General features: G+C 29.8%; 1 protein-coding gene across 1 annotated transcript in view; it reads right to left on the minus strand.

The window, feature by feature from the left end:
* Window positions 1-18,531, minus strand: part of LOC110022721 (zinc finger CCCH domain-containing protein 30-like) — a 29,756-nt gene extending 11,225 nt beyond the window's left edge. The window contains exons 1-4 of the mRNA XM_020721793.1: window positions 18,263-18,531; window positions 391-588; window positions 168-292; window positions 3-102 (exon numbers count right to left, since the gene is read on the minus strand). Coding sequence (XP_020577452.1) covers window positions 3-102; window positions 168-292; window positions 391-588; window positions 18,263-18,322 — 483 coding nt within the window. The 5' untranslated portion in view covers window positions 18,323-18,531. The remainder of the gene's footprint in view (window positions 1-2; window positions 103-167; window positions 293-390; window positions 589-18,262) is intronic.
* Window positions 18,532-21,451: the final 2,920 nt, after the last annotated feature.

Here is a 21,451-nt window from a genome sequence, read left to right on the forward strand (position 1 = left end):
TCTAGTTCTGCTGCATCATCGTCTTCTACGGCGACTATAGGAATAAGAATGGCTTGTGAATCGTCGAAAGGAGCTTGTTGGACGTCTGAAGAGACGGAGGGACTGCAAAATTTGGGTTCAGAGATGAGCTTTAGTAGAGGAGAAGTAGCAGAGCTACTGAAACTTACTCAGGAGGTATGGAAGATAAACGAGGATACACGGCTTCCAGAACTCCGATCTGCCGGCGGTCCTGCGAAGCAATCTCCTGACTTTCTTCTCCAGCGACCACTAGCCATTCCGGTTTCAACCATTGCTAAGGAATTTGGATGATGAAAAACTTGCAGCAGATTTTAATTTTGAAGGGAGATAAAAGTTCATATTTTGTATGTTTGAAGGAGGAGGAAAGCTTACGTTGGGGGGGCATTGCCATTTGATTAAAGGAATGTTTCTTTGAATCTGACCCCGATGCATTGTTTCAAAACCAGGAGGGACGGAGTCATCAGAGGCTGGGGGGGTTGAGTGCAGCAGCCATGCGGGTTTTGCCTGTAGGTGGTCTTGGCTTCCAAGTCCAGATTGGGAGGGGGCATCCTCTGATAAAAATAATCTTACCTGTGCAAGGAGAGGGTTTGTGAAATAAAGCAGTGCACAATTTTCTGATTTCCCGTTTTATTGGGAAGGGATTGTTTTGTGTGGTTGTGGACAATAATAAGTTTCTGGCAAATAATACAGCACTTGCTTAAAAAAATAAGGGGCAAAAGTAAACCGCACAGTAATTCTACCCTTAACAAAAGACATTAATATGTTTCTACAGCTACAGCAAGGGGCTGCAGATCACTTTAGTACTATCAATCCATGGGGACATTTACATACACACCACCCAATTTTTATGTATCTACATATCTAGCATCAAAACCTCAATTTTTATATTTATGCAACCTAAATCCCAGATATCATATCAAAAACGCCAACTTTAAAAAAATGGATTACACCTTTTTCATGCTAGTTCAGGTGGCAGATATGAAAAAATTTGAGATTTAGGTGCCAAATATCTAAATACATAAGAATTGAGTGGTATGCATGCAAATCTTCTAAATCCATAATAGACAATCCAAAGATCTTGAAAAATGCAGGGCAAGTTTTGTTCACAGTTTATAAATCCAAATAATAATGACCAAAAGATAAAAAAAACACTGATTTGGGAAAAGAATACATCAAGAAAATACTATGGAAAATATAGAAGTAATTTTTTTATGAAAGTGCGATAAGGCCTAGTATGTTGTGAGGATCAGAGTTTTAGATAGTTAAAAATCCACTTATTGTTAAATTGAGTATGGCAAAAATAAAAAAAATTAAAATAAATTTATGGCAAATACTAAGAAGGTTAGATTGTGGAATGATTATATTGGATAGGCAACAGTAGTAATAGTACTGATGATAAATAGTGGAAAATATAAGGATAGAAAATGCACCCATTAATGGGTAAATAAAACTAGAATCAAAAGGTTAGAAAGAAAAAATAAGAATCTTTAGTAATGTTGAAAGAAGTTGTTCAAACAAAATTCCACAAAATGAATATAATATATGTATTGCTCCGCAAAAAAAAATAAAAAATTAAAAAAGTGAGAGAATTTATAATGCTAGAAAAGGGATAAGGCTAAATGATGATGAAAAAGCCATGTAAAATATGTTCGATGAGCACATTTTTTTTTATGTATATATATTAGTTGATGCAATGAGATTGCCTTTGAGATCAAACATGACCACACAAGCAACTAAAATTTTATTTTCTTTCTAGAAAATACAATATACTTGGGTGCATCATCGTCATTCGGCTCATCTAAACCAAACAAAATGAGATCAACTTTATATGAATCCTTTTTCATTCATTCTTGTGGAATGTTATGTGCCAAACAACTTGAGATCAACTTTATATGAATCCTTTTTCATTCATTCCTGTTGAATTTTATGTGCTAAATGAAGCATTTATTAATTTTATTTGCATAATTTCTAATAATATTGCATCTAGTATGCTCTTTTTTCTACCTGAAGTCTTCATTTATAATTAGAAGAAAAAAAACAATCATTGCCATCATCATTAGCCTAATCCCTACTACTTGTGGTAAGCATTACAAATCTGCAATTCCATTTGTCTTAATATAATTGTTTGAAGAGTTAAACATACTCTATATAAATTATTTTGAACAACTTTTATTTATATGACCTTAAATCAGCTCATTGTTCCTTCTCAGGGTCTGTTTGGGGCATCTAGAGCGGTTTAAAGAAATTTATTTTAATTTTAAAAGGTTAGACCGCGACTTTCTAGCAGCCACTAAAAGCATCTTTCTACCACATAAATTTCTAAAAAACAGTAAGAAAGCGATTCCCCAAGTAGAACTACGATGACGGTTTGAAAAGCAAAGCAGCAAAAAGCTGTCCCAAATGGGCCCGTAATCATGTGGTGCTATTTTAATCAAATTCTCTACCAAGTGATATTTCTATACTTCATTATAACACATTCAAACCATCCAAATCTATTTTCAATCACATTAACTTCAATATATATCACTGCAACATTTATTTTTATCACACGTCTATTAATACTCATTTATGCTTAACTTTGACATCAAAGGTTTTTTCCGCCAGACATTCAAATATATGTAAAATTTTTAGCTAATTGTAATTTTATTAAATTTACCTTTAAACTTTCATACATCCTTATCATACAATTTCTGAAGCACTTCCCTTCAATCTTAATTATAAAAAATATATCCTCATCTATATCTTCACTCTTATGAACAATAGATTCAAATATTTAAATAATTCAAACCTAAGTATCACATTATCTTTGAATTATATTGAATGATAATTGCTAACATCATAATCATTAAATCATGCATTATATACTTAGTCTTTCTTTCACTAATTCTTACCTCTATATTTTGAAATTTTTTCTAACATTTTAATTTTTCATTCAATTTAATAGATATTTTCAACAATCAAACATACATTATCTAAAGCAAATATGTACCAAGGCATCTTGCTTTGAATATCCTTTGGAAATGTATCCATAAATATAGACTCAAGGTTAATTCGTAGTGTAAACTACAATAATTAAAACTGCTACTTTCAATGCCAATCAATGCCCAATCATAAATATCTTTAGTAACATGAATGTATCTTCAATACACATTTCTGTCTTAAAATAAATCAAATTAATTATCATGATACTCGATCATAAACTATCTTAAGATCAATAAAACTCATATGAAGGCCTGTGTTTGTTATCTATAATTCTCAATTATCTATTTTAACAAAAAAATCATTTGATGATAAATTTTCGTGTAAAATTGAATTAGTTAACAATAGTTGATTAAATATTTTAACCGATGTTTTATTGCTTGCTCCCATAACCTCATTATATAAATCATAAGTTTGATTTATCAATAATCAGCATAATCGTAAACATCATTTTTGTTCTTAAATATTTGGTATCAAGAATACTATTCTCCAATCTTTTGGCATCATGCTACTTTTCAAAATTAAATAAAACGGATTTATTAAATATGTCACTCAATGCCCTCATAACTCCTCAAATCTCAATAGAGATCCAATAACAAATAATGTATTTCACTATATTGTTCCCAATATTCTTTCAAAGTAGCATCTTCCTCAAATCTCTTATTTAATATTTTTTTAAATAATATTTTAATCATTCATTGATGTCTTCATCTTTAACCAAGATCCTACTACACTCATTTTTAATGCATCTAACATGATCAGGATTTTTAAATCCCTTTATTTCTTATTTTATGCTATTCTATACATCCTATTTTTTACTTCCCTATTAACCACAAGATGTAAATCGTCAAAATCAATAATTTTTTGCTTCACTAGCAAAATGCTTAACAAGAATTTTAGGTTTTTTATAATCAATATATGCCTCAATAATATTCACATCTTGACACTTTTTAAAAGAGAATTTATTGTCCCTTGGCAATCCTTTATACTCACTCCACCATTAAATTTCATTTTTAGTATAAGAATTATTTATAAAGTTTCCTTAAACTTTTGCAACAGTTCTCATAATAAAACTAGCCAATTTATATGTAACCATATTTAATTTTATTGCATACTAGAAAAATCACAATGGAAAGTAAGAATTTTATATCTTAGCTGTGCAGAAATCTTGCACTCACAGATAACAAAGAAGAATGCAAAAGGCACCAAAATTTTTATGAGACAAACTTGCGAAGGAAAAAAATCATGAAGTTTGGCCCAAATAAAATGATCTACTATGCTCGTGGAGATTACAACTCTCTGCTTTTCCCTTCTAATTGGAAAAGACTTAACAAACTAATGCAATCAACACTAGCTTGATCTTTGTGACCATAATAATAGTAAACAATCTTACTGGATAGAGAATAAAATAAAGGAAGTTTACATGCATACCTCAAAATTCTTGTAATTACATATCTAACACCTAAAGTTTAATATTTACATTTATAACACTTTGATATTGAAAACCTATACATGAAAAAGGTGTATTCACATTTCAAAAGTTCATAATAGTGGTATTTTTTGATGTGATGTCAAAGATATAAATGGTGTGTATGTCAATATGAAAGTTAAGGTATTAGATATGTAAATATATAAGAATTGGGTAGTGTGTACATAAATGCCCCTAAAATCAAATACGAACTTGACCCTTAAACATGGACAAGAATATATAGCATAGAAACATATGAGAGCCTTATTGAATATGTATATAATCCTGCAATCATAAATGTGTTCATTATAATCAGATGGCCCATCATACTAATCTATAGCAGGAAACTTGAACAACACTAGAATGGCATGCAGCTAAGTTCAAGTAAATTGATTCTTAAGAGAGCTTTTTTGAACAAGAAGTCTAAGTTTATCTCTTATGATGTCACAAGGGGTTCCAATAAAGTAAGACTACCCTACATTAACCAATATTATTGCGAGAATATGGTTGATCAAGTAGCACAAGAATGCCGGGTCAAACTAGTAAATTCGATAACAATTTGGCGCCATCTATGGGAAACATTCCTAACATTTTACAAATAATTCTTCAATGGCTAATAACAAATACCTCGATCAAAGATAACATACTTTGGTGATGGCCATTCAGAGCTAACTTTTAAGTATAGTCTTTATAGGATGGATCAACAAGCTTAAATTTTTAGTTCTTACAGGGATTTAACAAAACAACAATCATATCATAATAATATAGTAAAATTCACCTACCATAAAATCAACAATAGGCTAGGATTAGTCAATTTGAGAGCACTCGTGTAAGCCTCATCACCTAATTAAAAGTCCTCCACGATAGTCTCACTTTTTTTTTTTTTTGATAGCCTCATCATAAAAAAATACCAAATTTTATGCTGTCTGAGCAACTCAAAATCCCCAAACAATATTTATGGATTTTGCCCAACCATGCCTTATTGACACACCTCGTGATTTCATATGTGAAAAACTTAGATGTCATTCAAATAGACTTCTCTTGGATGGATTATAACACTTTGATATTGAAAACCTATACATGAGAAGGGTGTATTCACTTTTAAAAAGTTGATAATAGTGGTATTTTTTGATGTGAACTCAAAGATATAAATGGTGTGTATGTGAATATGAAAGTTTAGGTATTAGATATGTAAATATATAAGAATCGTGTTGTGTGTACATAAATGCCCCTAAAATCAAATACGAACTTGACCCTTAAACATGGCCAAGAACATTTTGCGCAGAAACGTATGAGAGCCTTATTGAATATGTATATAATCCTGTAACATAAATCTGTTCATAATAATCAGATGACCCACACACTAATCTATAGAAGGAAACTTGAACAACACTAGAATGGGATGCAGCTAAGTAAATTAATTCTCATCTCTTGAAGAGACTTTATTTGAACAGGAAGTTTACGTCTATCTCTTATGATGTCACAAGGGGTTCCAATAAAGCAAGACTACACTAAATTCACTAATATTATTGTGAGAATATGAGTTGATCACGTAGCACAAGAATGGTGGGTTAAAGTTGATAACAATTTGGTGTTGTCTAAGGAAAACATTCCCAGCATTTTACAAATAATTCTTCAATGGCTAACAACAAATACCTCGATCAAAGATATCATATTTTGGTGATGGCCACTCAGAGCTAACTTTAAAGGATAGTCTTTATAGGATGGATCAATAAGCTTAAATTTTGAGTTCTTACAAGGATTTACCAAAACAACAATGATATCATAATAATATAGTAAAATTCACCCCCATAAATACAACAATATGCTAGGATAAGTCAATTTGAGGGCACTCGTGTAAGCCTCATCTCCTAATTAAAAGTCCTCCATCATAGTCTCACTATTTTTTTTTTTTTTGACACCGTTAGTTTAACCCACCATTTTATGCCTATCTGAGCAACTCAAAATCCCCAAATAATATTTATGAATTTTGCCCAACCAAGCCTTATTGACACCCCTCGTGATGTCATATGAGATAAACTTAAATGTCATTCAAATAGAGTTCTCTTGGACGGATAGAAATCAATTTAGTCATCACCAAAGCTTTCTAGAACTTCTCCTTTGACTATATGTTATTCTCTAGTATCCCAATCTAGCGGGGGCAAAGTTTTTTACCATAAAACAGTATGATGAAACCTCAAATCCTTATGAACACATCAATCATCACACCATTATTATGCATATTCAACAAGCCTCTCCTGCGCTCCTCTGACAAATTTTCACACCAAAGCTTAAGGTTTAAGCCAATACTTAACTTTACTCTCTCCGGTAAAACTATCAATTACAATTGCTATAGTTAAAAGAGATCAAGTTAGTGTCAATTGATCACTTCGTGATTCCATTTTCTCCAATTAAAAGAGAAGAGCAAACATTTAAAAATCTCAACCAACAAGTTAGATAATTTAATTTGAGAAAGGTCTCACAGTTTTTTACTTTTCAAATTCCACATTAAAATATTGGTGTCTATTGTGTTCATCTCTTTGATTTGCTTGTGTGCAAAATTAAGACAAAATTCTTACTTTATCATCACAAATTCTAAAATGCAGCAGGCTTAACTAAAAAAAATTCAATTTTTCTTACTTAATAACACATTATAAAATATTAACAATTTCATAATATCTAACTTTTTTATATTTGTATTTTTGAAACAATATAATAATTTTTTAAAAAAAGTCACATATCATAAATAGTGATTTTACAATAATCTTCAATGCAAGTACGCTTGACCAGATGAAAACAGAGTAGAACTAACAGGATTTAGTTGTATCTGAAAGTACTGCCAAAATATTCATCTCCTTTGACATATACCATAAAAGTACGAGTAAATAATCTATACACTATAGTATCAGGCACAACAGTAGCCTGCACTGAATGCAAATCATGAATCTTATAACTAGAAAAAAAAACTTTTATTGAGAGCCCAATTACCAACAAACCACCCCATAATGCGTACAATTTAGATTAAGGTCAGAACAGAGAATTCAAAATTCAATGGTTTAATTCAAATGGCAAGCATCACATGGCCCACAATCTCTAGTTCCCACAACTTTTCAAATCGAACTTTCAGGATAATAGATCAGCTATGTTCATGATTTTATCATAGAGCAAGATCAGCTATGTTCATGATTTTATCATAGAGCAACAGTAGCTTGCGCAAAATTGTTCCCCCAAAAAAAATGTTTGACCTAGAGTTGGCAATAACAAGCAACATGAATGAGAAACTCATAAAGTTGATCCAAGAAAATTGGAATATATTTGACGTTGATGCTAATATTCATTGTCAATTCGTATCAACCCCATGTTTCTTACCGACACATAGAAAGTAATGCAAAAACTAATAAAAGGCTAATTATATCTCAAGCTGGCTAAAAATGGAAATTCTCTTAAAGACTACTGTGTCTCAAGCCTTGCCTTTACTTCCATCCCAATATGCAACCAAATACAATCTGCCCCACCATAGAACACAAAATTGCAAAGAAAAGATTGACGCAATGCTGTTCGGCACAAGATATCAACACATTAAAATGTGCAACAAAATCTTTTTTTTTTTAATTAAATTTTAGGTTTAAAGTAAACAAGTCTTCCCAAGTATGATTCTTCCACTTGGAAATATAAATCCCAAATAAGTAAATGAAGGGAAAGATTGTAGTTATCTGTAAATCCAACGCTCAAGCATTTTAATAAGTCGCAAGTAAGAAGCTCGTGAACGTTTGTGCGCCAAATAACCCAACCAATAGAACAGTTTAAGTAATTAAGCAATCAACCAATAGCCTAGGAATAGATCCAAAATGTTAGCTTTCATAGTTCAATTCTTTTAAACTTAATTTAAATATAGCACATGGCAAATAAAAAGTTTGAAATTGTAAATATAATTTGAAATCATCACCTTTTTTTTGCAAGTAAGGTTCGAAATTAGTCCATGTTTAGATTATTCTCAAAACATTTGTGACATGATGAACATTTTCTCAAGTTACTCTGAGTAGCTCTAGAAAGTCAGCACAATACTGATCCTCCATTCTACTAAAATGAACAACAACTAAAACTACATTTATTTTTCATTTTCATTAGCTAAAATGAACAACTAAAACTACATTTATTTTTCATTTTCATTAAATTTTGAATGATTTGATCACAACAACAACAACAAAAAAGCCTTAATCCCACTAAGTGGGGTCGGCTACATGAATCATTTTTCTCCACTGCGTCCTATTTAGTGTCATATTTTCATTTAATTCTAATAAATTAAGATCATTTTTTTATACAATACGCCCAAGTCTTACTAGGTCTGCCTCTGCCTTTCTCAACATAAGTTAAATCTAAAACATCTACTCTCCTAATCGGAATATCAGATGGTCGACGTTTAATGTGACCAAACCATCTAAAAACAACTCACTCTAATTTTGTCCGTCACTGCAGCTACACCAACTCTATCACAGATATATTCATTTCGCATTTTGTCTCTAAGTGTAAAGCCACTCATCCACGTAATCATTCTCATCTCGGCAACACTTAACTTAATATTATGCTTCTCTTTTAAAGGCCAACATTAAGCGTCATAGAGCATTGCAGGTCCCACCACCATCTTATCAAATTTCTTTTCAACCTAAGCAATACTTTTCTATCACACAATAAGCCCGAAGCATTCCTCCACCTCAACCAACCAACTTGAATTCTACTATTAACATCCCCATCTATATCACCATCGCTTTGAACAATAGATCCGAGATGCCTAAATCGATCACACCTTTTAATAATTTGATCACCCAAAGTTACACTTCTATCACTAGAGCTACTACTACTAAAATTACATTCCATGTATTTAGTTTTAGTTCAACTTAATCGAAGGCCTTTAGACTCCAATGTAGACCTCCATAATTCAAATTTTTCCAGGGCTTTTTCTCTAGTCTTGTCCACCAGAAGGATATCATTAGCAAAAAGTATACACCAAGGCACATCCTCCTGTAAATGTCCAGTAAGACCATCCATAACTAAAGCAAAAAGATATGGGCTTAAAGCCGATCCCTGATGTAATCCAATAGAATAGGAAAATATTTGGTCAATCCTTCATTAGTTCGAACACAAGTAACAACTCTAGTATACATATATTTAATGACTTGAATATAAGTGATATCAACATCTTTCTTCTCAAAAACTCTCCAAAGGATATCTCTTGAAACCTTATCGTAAGCTTTTTCTAAATCGATAAAAAACAAATGTAGATCCTCCTTATTAACTCTGAATTTCTCCATCAAACCTTTCAATAAATGTATAACTTCCATAGTAGAACTGTCCGACATAAATCCAATTTGATTATGAGAAATCTTCGTAACACGTCTTAACCTATGTTCAATTACCATCTCCCATAATTTTAAAGTATAATACATCAACCAAAATACTCTTCCTCCACTCCTCAGACATCTTTTTGATTTTTAAAATAACATTAAAGAGTTTAATAAGCCAAGGAACTTCCAAATCAACTAAATATTTCCACACTTCAATTGAGACATCATCAGGTCCTACAGACTTTCCACCCTCGGTTTTCATTAAAGCGTCATCTACTTCCTCATCTACTTCTTTATTAATGTTACGGTAAAAATGAAACGTTTGTCATCTACTTCTTCTTTATTAATGTTACGGTAAAAATGAAACGTTTTATTATTATTAACGATATTAAGACCACTAAAGTTGATCATATTGATCATGAAACGAAAATAAATATGTTCTCTTCACTGTGTTAGGATGTTATTAATAAGAAAGATTTTGATTGATATGTATGTACGTAATTGTCCCAAAGAAAGGGCACATCAATTTGCTATCCACAAACATAGTATGAGAAACTGCCAAACACTCTAAAAATCATAAAATACATAGAATCCGACTAATAAGCTTAAAAAATTGCACAAATTCTACCCATCTTGTATTCTACCCATCTTATCTTTGCTCCATCCATTTTGCTTCATAATCCTTCAAAAAATAAAAAAATAATAAAAATTATCTATTAATCTTATGGGTGCATCTTTTATCCCTTATTGTATGTAGCCAAATAATATAAGTATATTTCTCGTTACTTTATCTTTAACAATTAATAATATCATTGTTCCTCTATATAATCATTTCTCAATATTATGGGCACATCTGCAAACTTAGTATGAGAAACTACAAAATACTCTAAAAATCATATATTACAAATAGAATCTTAATAATAAGCTAAAAAATTTGCGCAACTTCCATTCATCTTATCTTGTTCCACACATTTTGCTTCATAATCCTTCAAAATTATTTTTACCTACTAATCTTATGGGTGCATCACCTAACCTTTAGTGTGATGCACCCACCCTTTAGTGAATTTATCGAAATAATATAATTTTACTTCTTTGTTTTATCTTCAACAGATGATAATCTCCTTGTCCCTCTATATTAGTTATACCACGCATCTATTTTAAAATTCTCATTTTTGTAGCAACCAACTTGGTTATTAATGATCTCTTACCGCCCAAAAAGCAACAAATTTGACAATAATTGAGGCATGCAATGATTTAAAAAAAAAATGGGAAGGCTTACAAAAAGAATAGCGAGTGAAATAAAAGTTATACTTTTTAATGATTTATATAACGGGCTTAGTGCTAAGGAAGAAGAAAAAAAAGGATACAATGGCTAATCCATGAGATAAGAGATCTAGAAATTTTAATCAAGTTAAATGTGTTAAAAGTAAAGATAATAGCATCGTGTTCAAAGAAGATGACATAAATCAAATAAAATAAATTGATAAATGAGAGTTTTAAAAAGAAATGATTTAAATATCTCATTTTAGAAGTGTAAAATGAACAATATACTTAAGTATGGTATTGATCGATCGAAAAATTAAAATACAGTTACACAAAAAAAAAATGAATAGAAATAAGGCCTTAGGTCCAAATGAGTTATATATTGAAATTTGGAGATTTATGGATCTTACAGTGATCTAGTTAACAAATATTTTCAATAAAATTTTAAAGAATAAAAGGACACCAAATAATTGAACAGAAGAATTCTGATATCAATATTTAAAACCAAAAGCAATGTTCATGATTGTAATAATAATAAAGAATCAATCTTACCAGTGATACAATGAAACTATAAGAAAGACTAGCGGAACACATGCTTATAAACATACCCTAATTTCAGATAATCAATTTAATTTTGGGCGGGAAGATCTAAAAAAGAAAAATGTACTAAGATAATTAATAGAGAGTATATATAAAAAATTATCTTTATATGATTTTATAAGAAGCCATATGATCAAATATTACTAAATTAATTTGGAGTACGGCAAAAGTATTTTGATATAATTATAGAAATATATATGATATGGTATTGACTATTATTAGAAATAGTTATGAATTAGCTCAAAAAATTTCAATTATCATAAGTTTACATTAATGATCAATATTAAGTCTACATTATTTTGTATCAATTATGATGATGCTTCTAAACGATATTCAAAATGAGATGTCTTGGTGGATACTTTTTACAGAAGAAATGATTATAATTGATAAAACATTTACTAAAATAAGTTAAAATTAAAAAAATGGAAAAAAATATTTAGAAGATAAAGCCCTTAAAATTAATAGAACAATACTTGAACATATGATATGCAACTTTAATGTATATGATATTAATAATTATCATTAAATGTCATTAGAAGATAAATGATATCTCCCATGATAAATTGAATTATATTAAATTTATTATATAGAAGAAAAATACAAATGCAGGTATAACTACAGGAGTTTAAGTTGGATGGGTAAAATAAAAAAAATATTACCTTAGTAGTGTGTAATGAGAGGATGTCATAGAGGCTTAAAGGTAAAGTTTATAAATCAAGGAATAATCATATTACAGAAAATGTTAGAGCAACACTTATTGAAGATAAGGTGTGGAAATTCAGACCGTGTAAGGAAATCTACTAGCTATACAAGAAGTTAGAATTGGTGACAAAATCTTAAGAAAAAGCAAATAGATTAAAGATCATATGAATAGAAGCTCATCAAAATATATGTGAAAAAAAGGTTTAAACAATAATAAAAAAAACGAATGGACATGAGGATTCATAATACCAACCCCAAATAAAAAGGGTAAGATTAATGACAATTTTGATCATGATATGCTCGATTTGTGTCAAGTTAATACCAACATGACATGATGAGTGCTTATGATGATAAATGAACCCGATTTAAATTTAGTAGAGTTAGATTTAGGTTAAAATTTTCAACATATTAAATAAGCAGATTAAGTTAAGATTGACTTTATTCAATTTAAGCCTTTTTTTATTCAAACCTAACATATTAACTCAAATTGATACCATTAATGAAGATATTTTTGTTAAAGAAGATGAAAATAATGAAAAAACATCATAATGCGAAAGAAAACAATGAAGAAGAGAAGCCTTTATGATGATAATTATTCTTAAAATAAGTAATTTAATTTTTATTTTGGACATAAAAATTATAAACAAGCTATTAATGATATTTTGAATTAAGCAATTCCTTTATGCAGATGCATGGTCAACTTTTTTTTTTTTTGTAATATGAAGCTATAATATTTTGCATTTAATTCTGATATTATGTACTTCTACAACTGTAATAATTTCATTTCACAATCTAATTTTTGTAATATCAAGCTATAATATTTTGCATTTAATTCTGGTATTATGTATTTCTACAACTGTAATAATTTCATTTCACAATCTAATTATTTCTTTTCTATGATGTTTTTTTTTTCTTTCATTAACCTTTTATGATAAGTTATGCAATCTTATATATTATTCAATTTTTAGGATGTTTTTACTTATAATGTTGGATTATGTTTTTAATATTTTTTTATAATTCGAATTACTTTTATGTAGCAATAGTTTTATGAAATTACAATATTGAATTATTAATAAATTTTTAATAATTTTTTATAATTCGAATTACTTTTATGTAGCAATAGTCATGCCATATGCCATGCTCTACATCTTTTGAGAAACCTTGTGCACTATCAAGAAGCTTTTTTTTTTTTTTTGGGATAATTTCTAATATTATATCCACTGAAATTATATATAGCATGTGTTCTAAAAATTTTTCAAGTCTCAAAATTTCATTTACTTTAATATTTGCCAACAATTTACATTATTTTATTTTTAAAAAGAATACTCCAAGTAACTTCAATTGACTATTCTTCTCATAAATTTTCATAATCAACGCAAAAAAGATAAAAATGTTGATTCTTGATGTAATATTAATATAATAAAAACTTCTTTAATCAACTGAGCAGTTATTTCAAATATAGCTCAATGCTCCATCAAAAATAGTTTTAAAAATATTAATAATACATTGACTCGAACTTTTTTTATGAGCACCATATCAATTATCCTAAAAAAAATTGAAAACTAATGAAATTAAAAATTAATTAGGTGCTCAAACAAGAAAGATAAGGTTATAAATGCACCTTGCTTCAAGATGCCATGTTAATCAACAGGTAAATTGCCTTGACTTTGATGGTTGCTAACATTTAAGATGCCTTACTTTTAAACAAGGATGTCTACTAGAAAGATAGCTAAGTCAAATGCTATGAAATTAAATCATTAGAATGAAGAAATTGTGTTCAAATAGATACAAAAATAGATGGAAAACTACAAATATAATTTAAAAAAAGCATAGAAAATAAAAATAAGATAAAACATTCATTAATGAAAATTATAATATCTCGAGACAATTTATATGCACAAATTCAATTATTTTAACTACTTAAGTTGCTAAAATATGTTTTAAAATGTCTTGTTTAAGATGATTAATTTAGATTTTGGAACTTGCTATACAATGAAACTTTAAAGTTTTTATTATTTTGACTAACATGATTTAATGAGATTACAACATTATATAATCTACAAAATATTCCATATAATATTATAGGACTTTATTCACAAATTAAATAAATGATTATTTCATTTAAATAAATCTATCAATTAAATAACTGTTTATTTCTTTTTCAGTGGTACAGTTTGCTCAACCAAATGCCTCGGTGGCGTTGATTGGACAATATGCATTCACAAATTACATTTTGGGGCCCAAAGTTTTCGATAATTCCAGAAATAGTTTCACTTATGTTGCCAACAATAGTCAAGATGGACTTCATATAAGATGGCTAATGAAGGAAACAACATAGTCAAGAGAAATTCAAACTGTTGGCCAACAAACCATCTGAGTCGTAACTTTTTAGATGTGAATGCTTATTTATTTAAGAGGCATTTACATACATACAACCCAAATCGTATGTATTTACATTTCTAAAACTTAAACATTACCTATTGCATTTATACCACCACAATCTTTCATATCACATAAGAAAAATATCATCATTTAACTTTTAAAAAGCGAAATACACCTTTTTCACTTAGAGATAAGATGTTATGTATGTAAAATTGAAGTTCAGGTCTTAGATATGTAAATACATGGGGACTGTGCGGTATGCCAGTAAATCTTCCATTATTTAATTAAATACTGAACTTAGTTCAATATTATGTTTAGCCCATGGCCTGCTCCAAGAAATCAGAAATCTGTGTTTTATATCATAGCATTCATAATTGAATGAGTATTATTTGGTATTGAATTATTTGCCAGTAATTGCTTGAGACATTTCAAACATCCCCTTGCCTCAGTAAGCAGGCCATAATATTTATTAAAGTTGAGGAGAGGAAATGGTCTACTGCATCTTTGCATCATTGCTCTCTAAAAGAAATAATTCCAGTATTAAATATTACACAGATTGAGGTATTAAGACTTTGGTCCTTTCAGTCATCACTCATATTTCATTCTTATAAATAAATTTGAAGCATCTTAAACTCAGTATTAAAGATTTCATGAATCATGCATAAAGAACAAGCGTTCACAATTTTGGAATATTACATTTATTTACATTTATATCTAAAGCCGGCCTTAAGGCTTCATTTAGTATAGCTTTTTCCTGCTGCTTCTTTTTGGAACAACAGATAAAGTTTTAAAGAGTTTAGTACATCAACTGTGAGAAAAAGATCAAACTGTATCAAAGCTTAAAATCAGATCGCTTCTATTGCAATATTTTGGGTGGCTTCCAACGAGAATGCCTCTACCTCTACAGATGCGAGCTTTTCTATGTAATTAATTAATTAATTAAGGGGACATTTGGGATCACTTCATTTTTTTATTTTAATTTTGTTTTACTTATGTTTTGATTTTAAACATAAAACATTTGGTATGTTTGATTAAGAAACGGTTGTTTTTTAGAACACTCAAAACACCCCAAAAAGAAGTTATTTCGAATGTTTTCAAAATTATGTTTATTTATTTTTAGAAACTAAAAATAAAAATACGTTAAAAACACATTAAACAAACATATTTTTCAAAACAAAAGGAAAAAAAAACAAAAATTAAAATTAAAGGATCCCAAACTAGCACTAATTAAACCATAGACTAATTGTGACTACTTGTTTAAATGTTTAATTTTAAAGTGATTAGCATGATTCGTATGAATAAGGTTTCAAAAGTTGCTAGGCCCTCATTATAGGATATGCTTAAATGTTTAGATTTAAAGGGATTAACCTGATTTTTATGAATTAGTTTTAAAAAATTGCAATCATTTAATATGTATATATATATATATATAGTAGCTTAGGATTTCCAAGCGGTTTCCTTCTCATGATTTAATCAAGAATTATTGTATTAAAGATCGATGTCATATTGTCCTTATATCTTCTGATAATGAAAGTGCATCATATATAGAAAATATTATTGTTTTCCCTTTGAAGTAGTCAAATGAAGTGAAGGAGCAGAACCCATTCATCAAAAGGGAATCATTAGAAATTGCTGTTTCATTCCTGTTAGAATCAAATTCTAAACGTTTCGTTTTATTCTTAATCGCATAAGAGAGGGATACCATAACAGTCATGAAAATTATTATTATCATTATTAATGACATCACTTTACTTTCTTTAAAAAGTATTAAATGCACCATGATAAATCCTCATTTCAGAGTATGCACTTGGGAACTCAGCAATTTAAGCAGAAATAATTATTATATGAACTGATGTTGAGGCTTTCTAACTTAAGCTCAAAAGATATTCTTGGATCATTGACTTGTTCATTCAATATTTCAAATTTATACTTGAGCATTTTCAACGGTCATTAAGTTCTTTGTTCAAGAATTCAACTATGAGTATTATAGTAATGTTATAGTAAGAATGAACATATAAATTTCCAGATGGATGCATCAGGTATTGCTTCATGGTGAAAAAAGCAGCCATTATTCCAGAAAATATTAACCAGGTTAGAAAACACTCTGCAGTTGTTTCTGTTGTAAATTTGTTCACCGCGATACGAATTAATTTTTTCTTACAAAAGGGCTGCTTATCTTATTTTTTCTGATTTTAAGACTTGTTAAGCACAAGTTAACTCCATTCTCATTTGTTAAAGCTAAAATTGCAGCAGAAGAAGATATTGTTCATATGTCTTTAAATTTTCGTAATGGCCAAAGGCAACTTGAGATCTCCAGCTCCAGGAAAAACCTTCTTCACCAGTAATTCATATATATATATATATATATATATATATCTCAATTATAATTTTAAATGAATTTTAAGAAAAAATTAAATTATACCTTTTTCAAGTGAAGTTTAACCACAGTTGAAACAGTTCTTTCCATATATAAATAGGTTATTTTTTAAAATTTCAAGTGTGAGGTTGCACCTAAAACTCTATTATTCCAACTTACTCCCATAAATCTGAAAAAAATTTAAAGGGAATGTTCGTTGTTATTAGATCACTCATATTTCACAAGGATCAGTTTGGTAAAGTGAATAACTTGTATTTACTACGGCCAATTCGTTCATATATTCAGCTGCATAGTTTCCCATTGGGAAAAATCATTTCTTTCTTCAAAAACAATTTCAGATTTATAACTATTACAGGGAATGAAATTCATATGCTCTCCAATTTATGAAAATTTACGGTTTTTAATTTAAATTTTGATTTGGGAATGTCACTGCAAGAGTTAGTGATTTAACAATTATAGCTCTTGGAAATTGCAGATATCCCATGGTTCGATTATCATCTTGAGCAAGCTTCATCAATCAATGATACGGTTTTTAATTTAAATTTTGATTTGGCAATGTCACTGCAAGAGTTGGTGATTTATCAATTATAGCTCTTGGAAATTGCAAATATCCCATGGTTTGATTATCATCTTGAGCAAGCTTCATCAATCAATGATGAAATAAGGAATCGAAGTACTCACTATAAAGCGATTCTATTCTATCAGCATCAGCAAAAGACTGGGCATGCTTCTATGAGGAAAAATGTCTCTCAATGTTGGAACAAAACAAACTTTTCAAGAGAAAAAAAAATTTGCTTTAACCAACACTAGAGCATTAAATGCGAAGTTGACAGGTAGAAACCTATACCTAACATCAAAATCAAACATTTCGTTGATAGGAAACTGGATACAGTGGATTACGAAGTATGATAAGATTTTGAAAGCAGATCGGAACAGAGAAGAAAGAAGAAATGAGAGCCAAATGAAATGAAAAGAGGAAATAATACGAGTGAAGAGAGGAATATGTACCAACTCATTTAGCACCATCGATGGTGGTAGATAGAAGCGAGTCGATTGAAAAGAATAACAAATTCGCAATTTAAAGAGTAAGAAAAGTCACGCGGATCCGATTGGTTGCATGAATCGTTTTACCTGACACAGGTTCAGACCAGGGGCCCAAGAAACCCTCTTCGATTGCTTCGCACCCGCCATCGCGACGATCTGATCAATCTCAAACCCTAATAGGATGCGAAAACCTCGCGGTAATGAACTTGCAGCACCGCAAAACACTAGAAGGCAGAAAGGAACAAGTCCAAGCGTCTTATTTCGGGGCCCTAACTATTTCTTCCATGATTCACCGAACGAAGAGAGCTTGGAGGCGAGGGAGAGACGGAGAGAGCAGAGAAAGGATACTAGGGCAACTCTTTTGATTTTTGGGGCTTTACATACATACCACACAATTTTTCTAATATTTACATGAGTGACATCTAAACTTTTTTATTTACATACATACCACCCAAATTTAACATCCATAAAAAAATATCACCTTCACTAACTTCTTAAATGCGAAATACACATTTTAAATACATATGTTCATCACACTAAAGTGCTATAAAGGTAAATAAAATACACATTTTAAATACGTATGTTCATCACACTAAAGTGCTATAAAGGTAAATATGAAAATTTTGAGGGTTATGAAAATTTTAAGGGTTAGATATGTAAATGCATAGTAATAGTGTGATATGTATGCAAAATTTCCTTATTTTATTTTATTTTATTAATGTATGTATGTAAAATTAACTAGACTTTCTAGATAGTCACTGAGTAAAAATTAATTCATGCTACTTGCTAGGCTAGTCGGGTTGGAGGAACACATGCAGAATTCAATGTAATTATTTAGAGCAGTCATTAAATGTTGAGGCCAATTAAGCCTGGTTGGGGGATGGTTATGCATGCTAAACCGTTTTCAATTCAGCCTGAAGACTACAAAAAATAAAAACAATTTTGAAAAATGTTGATTCTTGCTAGGGCTGTCAAAAAAGTTTATTGTTCGCGAACAGCTCGTGTTCGGCTCATTAAGTAGCTCGTGTTCGACTCGTTCAAGTTCGGCTCGTTGAACGAGCTGAACGCAAACAAGTTTTGAAAGCTCGAATTATAAACTAGTCGAACACGAACAACTCTTTGTTCTCTCGTGTTCGGTTCGTTTTAGCTCGAAATAAAAAAAAAATTATGTAATAATATATTACATATATTATTTATATAATAATATATTACGTATATTTATATCTACATTTAAGTTGTAACACCTCATATGATAATGTGGCTAGTGTTTTCTTTTGCATACCAGATTCAAATACAACACTTTACATTTATTTTTTTTCAATTTAATTTTAACGAACCAATTTCGAGTCAAACACGAATACGAATATTTAAATTGAGTCGAACACGAACGCATTCTTCACTACCAGATTTCAAATACGAGCCGATTTCGAACACGAGCAGTTTTTTAACACGAGGAGTTTCGAACGAGCCAAACAAGAGCCAAGCCCGAGCTTGGTCAAGCTCGGCTCGATTACAACCCTAATTCTTGCAGCGCCGTAAAATACTAGAAGGCAAAAAGGAATCAATCCAATTGTCTTATTTCAGGGCCCTAACTATTTCTTCCATGATTCACCGAAAGAAGAGAGCTTGGAGGCGAGAGAGATAGAGGGAAAGAGAAAAGATATTAGGGCAACGATAACCTTTGAAATGAAGGAGGCCCTTAAACCCCAACTTCTGTGAAAACTTACAGACCATCAACAGATAGGGTTTTGGAGGCAATGTTAAAATACTTTCATATATGATTAATCAGAACTAATCAATGGTCATGGATGTTTACAAACTCCAATTACATTAGAATAAATTATGATTAAATTCTGTTTTAAGAATACTAGCTCTAATTATTTATGTCTAGAAAGAGCATTTTTGTACCCTTATTAAAAATTATTATATTGTTGGATTTGATTTTCTCGTGTTATATATACGAGGTAACAAATCTAGCTTCCAAGTTATTTTCGATAGTTAAAAATTGGATCAGGGCATTAGACTTTTTTTGCCTTATAATGCTTCTCTTTGAATATATACTTTTGTTAGATCATACTCAAAAGTTTATTTTGGATATGATTATTCTTATAATACTAACATACAAACATCTTGCTTTGACCAAATGCAGTTTGTTTGTTACAAAGCTTAACTATGAATAACTCTCTTCTTCTTTTTTTTTTTTCATTAAGTGAATATAATCATAGTCTATTCAAATGCAACATCCTAAATTATAGTTAAAAAAACAAGAAATGGAAGGAAAATCTAGGGTAAGAAGTTATTGAACAAAATTTGAATTAGTATTTTAAAGCTAGGGTTCAACCATTAAAAGTGAAATTATGTTTAGAGAAAATTTTAACGGGTAAGAAGTTATAATAAGAATTTTGAACCGTATTCTAATGTGGTCCGAGCATTTACTAATTTTTCATTTCTTTTTTCCTCATCAAATGTACATATTATCTCTCTTAGATCAATGTCATATAACTTCAATCTAACTATTATATATTAAAGAAATTAAGAGAGATTATAAGCGAGTTTGAATATTGTTCAAACCTTATTCGAACTAGTACTATGGTTCACACCTTATTTGTTTTCAAACTTATTGTTCTTCTTTCAAATTTTGCACGTTATAATTGATGAATATTAGCACCAGATTAGACCATTACTACTTTCCAACTAACATAAGAAAAAAGAAAGAGCATTTACCAAGATTTTATCATAATTGTAATATTATCGATGTTTGTATTTGATGCAAAAGCCTAGACTTTAAATTGTTACTAATCTATTAAATAACTATTTAATAAAATGTTAAACATTAATTCTCTTTAATATAAGTCTTTTGGTATTATAATTATTTGTTCTTAATCGTGATGGTTCTAGTATATGCTACTGTGTTTGTATTGTGATGAGAAATTTAAAGTGCACTTTATTATAGATTGAATGTCCACAATATTACAAAGTAATTGATGATATATATTATAACATTACATAAAGTTGTTAATTATACATCAAAATTTAACATCTCCTTACAAAATAAATTCAATGTATAAATATGTAGCATAATAGATCACATTGCTATAAAATTTTGATAAACAGTTTCACGCAGATATGTGCATATCTTTTAGTTTGATAATGATGAATGTTTTATATGTAATTCTTAATACACCTACCAAGCTTATAAGATATTAAAATCTAGTTCTCTAGAGTAATAGCATTTTGCAACCATGAGCTTTGAATAGTTGGCATAGAAATTATCAT

The sequence above is a fragment of the Phalaenopsis equestris genome, unplaced genomic scaffold (genome assembly GCF_001263595.1).
Source record: "Phalaenopsis equestris unplaced genomic scaffold, ASM126359v1 Scaffold000202, whole genome shotgun sequence".
In the NCBI taxonomy this organism is placed as follows: Eukaryota; Viridiplantae; Streptophyta; class Magnoliopsida; order Asparagales; family Orchidaceae; genus Phalaenopsis; species Phalaenopsis equestris.